The sequence below is a fragment of the Tachypleus tridentatus genome, chromosome 7 (assembly GCF_004210375.1).
Source record: "Tachypleus tridentatus isolate NWPU-2018 chromosome 7, ASM421037v1, whole genome shotgun sequence".
In the NCBI taxonomy this organism is placed as follows: Eukaryota; Metazoa; Arthropoda; class Merostomata; order Xiphosura; family Limulidae; genus Tachypleus; species Tachypleus tridentatus.
In genome coordinates, this window is record NC_134831.1 from 144,751,281 (window position 1) to 144,758,163 (window position 6,883).

General features: G+C 35.4%; 1 protein-coding gene across 7 annotated transcripts in view; it reads left to right on the top strand.

The window, feature by feature from the left end:
* Positions 1-3,613, top strand: part of LOC143256811 (uncharacterized) — a 222,196-nt gene extending 218,583 nt beyond the window's left edge. For 4 of the 7 annotated variants that reach the window (XR_013031513.1, XR_013031521.1, XM_076514525.1 and 1 more), the window contains one exon: positions 2,445-3,613. Coding sequence is in view for 2 of the 7 variants with exons in the window: in XM_076514526.1 (XP_076370641.1) it covers positions 2,445-2,532 (88 nt within the window). In the remaining 5 variants the exon portion in view is untranslated. The remainder of the gene's footprint in view (positions 1-2,444) is intronic. The other 3 variants (XR_013031519.1, XR_013031505.1, XR_013031517.1) reach the window with 3 other exon arrangements.
* Positions 3,614-6,883: the final 3,270 nt, after the last annotated feature.

Here is a 6,883-nt window from a genome sequence, read left to right on the forward strand (position 1 = left end):
TTGCTTTAAATAACTCACAATAAAGAACAACAAAATTCTACTCGTGTATAATTTAAATTTCTTAATATTGATGGTTAATGGCTATTGAAAAAGTATAACTTGCAGCATAATCAAATATGAGTTCAGATACTACACCAAAGCTCAGAGCTCGTTAGGCTGAAAGACATTACGTGAATAAAACTGTTTGTTTAAGCAAATTTGATATGTTTTTGCATATTTGCATATCTTACACAGATACAGAAAAGAACACCTTAAGGATAACACAGACGGACTGTTTTCAGAACAAGTACAGTGGAAGCTTAGACTTCTACTACACTTATAACAAAAGCAAATACTTAGTCCTATAAACACCCGAACTCGCAGAACCAAAAGATGTTTGTTTGTGTGTTTGTTTTAATTTCGCGCAAAGCTACACGAGGGCTATCTGCGCTAGTCGTCCCTAAATTAGCAGTGTAAGACTAGAGGGAAGGCAGCTAGTCATCACCACCTACCGCCAACTCTTGGGATGCTCTTTTACCAACGAATAGTGGGATTGACCGGATATTATAACGCCCCACGGCTGAAAGGGCGAGCATGTTTGGTGTGACAGGGATTCGAACCCGCGACTCTTAGATTACGAATCGAGTGCCTTAACTACCTGGCAATACCGGGACGAAACAAAAGATTGGAATTCTTTAATCAGAGCAGAATTTCTGTAAAAACTGGATACACTTTAAAGCAATGTTGATAAATACTTACGCTAAATTACGCAGATAAATGACTTCCTTTAAAAGGAAAACAAATGGCACATTACTTTTTCATTTTAAGCATATTTGTACATTATTACCGTTCGTTTCGCTTTTGTGAAGCAAGTGAAAATCACAGGAAGCAAATAGAACAGACTTGTTATTTACAAATTCCTTCCAATAAGCGATTGCATGAGATACTTAAAAGCTGATTGACACAGGTCATAAATCATATATATTTATGTGTGTATGTCTGGTGGCATTAATTTCTATTTGTGGCAAAAGCCCTCTACTGTTGTTAAGATAACAAAGAGTAATCAGCAACAAGTAACAAACTGACTGTTATTGATACTATTGAAGTTAACGAGACGTAGATAGATTTGTGCAGGTAAAAAAGGCTTATCGAAGATTGGGAATAATTAAAAGGAACCATTATGGATAGTAAATTATCCTTAAAAAATGTGTCCTAAGTTTTCTCTGGGTAACAAGAAATAAATCAACAAAAAATTGTTTGTTGGAAGTTAAGCATAAAGATGCACAAAGAACTGTTTGTGCTCTGCCACCATGGGTATCGAAACCCAGTTTCAATCGTTGTAAGTTTACAGGCATGCCACCGAACCCCTGATGAGCACACAGAGAGCAATTCGTTCACGAAAGTTTACTGATAGCAACAATAAGTTGGCAGTTGGAAGTAGCACGGATATCCTACAAAGACTAGAAAGAGTCAATGCAAGTAACCAAAAGCCCACAACCTATAGTGTGGAATTGAAAATCCAAATCCAGCGAGTACCAGATGAAATATAATGTTTGCTGGGTTGTAGGTTAAAGAAAGATTTGCTAATTTTTTACAGGTCGTCTCTAGGAGATCTTGTAGCAACAAAAAGATCGACAACATGTAACAGAAGATTTCTCAGGACTGTTCAGTGTAACACGACGGAAACCTCTGCAGAAAATAAAAAGGGACCTGTTATATGCACCTATACTCCAGACAGATATAATCTACTAAAACTTCAAATTCAGCACAATTAACTCTGCCTAAAAATCCTCCAAAGCGAGATTGATAGAACAAAATAATGTAGTTTAACAAATAGCAGATGCTCAATGAAGGATATTACATATTACGATTTGTCCCTGAATATCGGTTCAAGTAATAAAAAATACGCTTTTGCACATAACACACTTGACAATAAATACCTTTGAATGAAAGAAGAAACTGTTTAGTGTAAGTACGAAATTACTTTTACTGGCAAGCAAGGTATATTTAGATCCCGACATGGCCAGGTGGTTAAGACATCGACTCGTAATCTGAAAGTCGTGGTTTCGAATCCCGTCACACCAAACATGCTCGCCCTTTCATTCACATGGTTGGTGGTGATGATTAGTTGCCTTCCCTCTAGTCTTACACTGCTAGATTACGGACGGCTAGCGCAGGTAGCACTCGAGTAGCTTTGCGTGAAATTCAAAACAAGTCAAACCCAAGAGTTGACGGTGGTTGATGATAATTATCTGCCTTCCCTCTAGTCTTACACTGCTAAATTAGGAACGGCTAGCGCAGATAGCCCTCGTGTAGCTTTGCGCGAAATTCAAAAGCAAACAAACAAACGAAATTACTCCTGAAACCGCTGAACTAACATTAAATTTTATTAGATGATATGTTTACTGCATGTTGCTAGAGTAATAAAAACGTTTTTTTGTTTTGGTTTTTTTCATTTCTGATAGAAATTTCAAGCAGACACATCCAGGCAATAAATATCTTCTGATGGTTTATAGTGTTAACAAGAAGCAGACTTCTATAACTAAAAGGTGAACAGGTAAAGTTGCAGAAACAGTATGAAAGAGACTGTTGCAAAAGACAAGTTAAATCTAGAAATCTCTGAAAATGTAAGGATGCAAACAGCTGAAAGCGACAAATTGTGTCTAGAAATCTCAAGGATAGTGTGAAAGCGACAAGTTGAATCGGGAAATCTCAAGGTTCGTATGAAAAGACAGTTGTAAGCGAAGAGTTAAATCTAGAAATCTCTGAAAATAAAAGAACTCAAGGTGATGCAAGTGACAAACTGATCTAAAAATCTCAGCCAAGTTATTTCTAGAAATATCTTAAAATACAAGGCCACAAACTGCTACAAGCAAATCATAATCCTCAACACGTGTTTGTGATACTTAAAAGGTAAAGTGAACAAATGAGTGAACCAAATAAATTGTAACTGAAAACCAGTAACATACAAAACAAAACACAAATACTTTTATATGTCTACGAAATGTTTTAAGGTTCCTATAGGTAAGATAATTATAAAGTATAGTGATGAAGATTGCTAAAACATTAAACTCAGTATGTTACAGGAATTGTGTCGTTTCGGAAGACTGGTCAAGTTTTATAAGACAGAGTGCTACAGAAGACAAGTACAGGTAAACATCGATATAAAACGCATCGATAAAGCGCGATAATCAGTTGGGCGCGATGGGGTCTTAGGCCCCAAATTTTTTGGGGTTTCTACAGAGGCCGCCGCTTAATATTACCACTGCTTAATGTAATCATCCGGTTAATGTGATCAAAAATCAAAAACCAAATCCACTTCAATCTTTTTGTTTGTTTTTCTTTATTTCACTACAAAACGCGTAAATTTTGCATTATCGCTCACCCCGAGGGTCAAAAAAATATACTGTGTAATCAAATCGGTATAAGGCGCAATCAGATACAACGCGGTCGAATTTTTTGGACCCCAACTAGCGCCTTATATCGATGTTTGACTGTAGTTTCTAATGATGGGCATAGTGTCATGACCTAGAGTATTGCAGGAGAATGCTGAGATGTTGTAAGCAGTATATTGTAGAAAATTCATTGTCTATGTAGACTTGTAAGATGTCATAAAGCATAGTAATGCAGAAAATAGATCATTTCTGAAAGTCACTATGGCTTCGTGAAGGAAAAATGCTACATGAAATGTATTGTTCTTGCAAGTTGCTACAGTGTTACAAAACAGATTGCTGCGGAAAACAATAGCTTACGAAAACGTATAAGCTATTTTGAAATAGAGAGCTACAGAAACCAAGTAAACAGGTACCAAGAAGAAGCGTGCTCTAAGAAAGAGATGGTCCTTGAAAATTGGTAAGATTTTGTGAAGCAGTAGATAGATGGCCTCTGAGGACTTCTAAGGTTAAACGGAGCGTCTAGCTGCTATATTGTTGCACATATTATCATGAGGTTTCAAAAACTACTAGAACAATACAAAATAATGGAAAAGACAATTAATTCTTGAATATGTGTGGAAAGATGAGAATCACTGCTAAAAGTAACAAGCGATTCCTAATAATTGCCGGGACAAGGAGAAATAGAGAACGACATACAGCGCTTAAAGTTTAATGGCGGTTACAGAACAGAAATTAATTATTTTTTAACACTTGAACAAGAAAGATCCAGTGATTAACGTGCTTGAACTGCGGATCTCAGGGTTCCTGTTTTGTGATCCGCGCTTGGAAAACAGCACTTCGTATTTTAGAGCCGTAGATATGCTCTAAAAGTAGCTTCGTTTGTTTGTTTCAGAGCAGAGCCATATTGGAAGATCTCCTGTATCCTTCGGAGGGAATCGAACCCAGGATTGTTATGTTTAAATCCATAAACTAACCACTGTTCCCTCGGGAAACGATAAGAGTGACTATTAAATCTCACTGTTAAGTCATAAAAGAGAATCTAAGAGTTAGCGACAGATGCTGTTCATTAGCTGCTTTCTCTCTAGTTAGCATTTAGAGACAGTTGTGTAAAAATAGTCCTTTTGTAACTTTGCACGAAATTCTGAAACAAAGAAACAAGAAATACTGATAATGAGAAAAAGAAAAGTCAAATAGATCTTACGCCGAAATCTTACACAATTTACGGATACAATGTGAGAAGAATGAAAACGCTCTTTACCTGAATGAGTGAACTGAAACAACTGGAATAACGCATTTTATACAACCATACGACAAGCCTCGAACCTACAACCTTTCGACAACGGTATTGAATCACTAACTACTCGGTCATGCAGTCCATAAGCATTTTTACTGTCAAATTGTTCTTTAAATATTTTGGACATTAATAACCAGCTCATAATTAAAATAAAACATATCTCACGTCTGCTGCAGTAGAATGAGAAAAGAAAAACAAATATACCGACGAGCTATAAATAATTATTAAAAGTTTCTTTGTGCCAACGAAAAATAAACTGCTGTTGTTAAGAGATATTTTTTTCAAGACTGGAAATAATATGTAATAGGCAACTACAAACAACAAACAGTTTCTGGTAATTGCTAATGACAAAAAAGAAAGTTAATTACATAAAAATGTATCCTTAAGAGTACCATAAACAGCAATAGAGATTACGATAAAGGTTAGTTTGTGGTTACTGAAATCGTTAAGGTAACAACAGCAAAATCTGAAACAAGTCCTTTAAAGAATATGGTAAAAATAAAAACAGTCAAACCTTCATAGAAGATTTTGCCCTCCGGTGTTCGGCGGTAAAGTCAGTGGACTTATAACGCTAAAAATCATGTTTGGATGCTCACGATGAGTAGAGTAGAGATACCCATTGGGTAACTTTATGCATTACACAAAATAAACAGACAAATTCAATCACTTTTGTAATGGCTATAACAGACTAGGTTGCAATTATGTTGAAGATAGAAAACTGTAAACAGACATCTGCATGTCAAAGAGGAAAACTAGAGATTTACTTACATATAATATGATTTCTGACAACTTCCAGTATTAATAATAAATTAGTTTATATAGGTAAAAGATAATATACACAAAAAAACTTTGGATGTAGCTTCCGCTCGCAACAATTGAATACTGGGCACTTTTCAAACAAGAAAACTACTGGCTGCAAATAAATAAATAAATATTTCTACAATAGTAAGATTTAAAAGATACAATTAGCCAATAATTTCTAAAACCTGCAGATCGGCAAGACGGGTTATTGTTGGTGTTATACCTGGTGTTATTCGTTTTAGCTGCTGATAAGCATAATCCCTGAACATAACTAGAATAAGACAAAACAAACTACTGCAAATAAAACATGGTTTGCATCACCACAAGAAACATCTGTTTCCACTTTCTAAAACACATATATTAAAGGAAGAGTAGAATATACAGGAAGTGGGAAAAAAATTACTTTTTTTTAAGGATTTTGTTTTTCTCAGGTGTTAAAATCTAGCCTTATATTCTAGTAAAATATATTTTCCGATGTTGTTGCAGTAACTGAGAACTCTGTTTTTGATTATTAGTAGTTGGATTAAAAATCCATTCAAAAATTGGAAAACTAAAGAAATTTTTGCAAAGTGTGGATTCTCGATTTCATGCTGCTCACAGGGAGGAAGACAGTGGCTTTATCAAGATTATTTTTCTGGACGCTAAACTTAAGGGTTCTCAGACTGATGACATTTTTAAAAACGACTTAAAGACACAAACTGAAAAACTGTTACAATCACAGTCAGGTGGTCTTCGTCTAGGTTTCGCAATATAATTTAGCTTCCACCGGGAGGTTTCAAAGTGATACAGTATTTTAAATTTTCTGCCATAATGAATTGTCTGATGATCTCGTTAACGCTGGGAGTAAACAGATAGAAATCTTAGTGAATTGGTTAAGTGGCCCTCATAACGTTTGCAATGTTGATGCAGTTCAAACAGAACGGAAAATGCTTGAAGCATTGGTCAAATGTCGGTTTATGAACAAATCCTACACAGGTTTATTGGAGGTTATGCTGACAAAAGAACCATTTCGCATAGATTTCAAAATCTTCTACATATAATGGAAACCATGTTTGTGCTGCTGATATCAGCTGCTCAGTGTGAATGGGAATTTTCATCATAAAACAGACTTAAGTCCAAGTAAGTAACACTTAATTCAGCTGTTGTTGTGTGCAGTTCTCAGGCTTGCATTAAGACCAAACTCCAACTAATTCAGTGGATTTAGTTATGGAACGTTATCAAAAGATGTTTGAAACTCATTTTTAAAGCATCAAAAACTAAGGAACAACAGCATAAGAAAGAAGGACAAGTATATTGATAAAGACACAACACACCAGAATCACAGCGTAAGGAAAGAGAAAACATTTTCTTTTGTTCTATTATTTTGTTTTCTTGTATTCTGAAGGAAATGTACTTGAAGAAATCTAATTTGCTA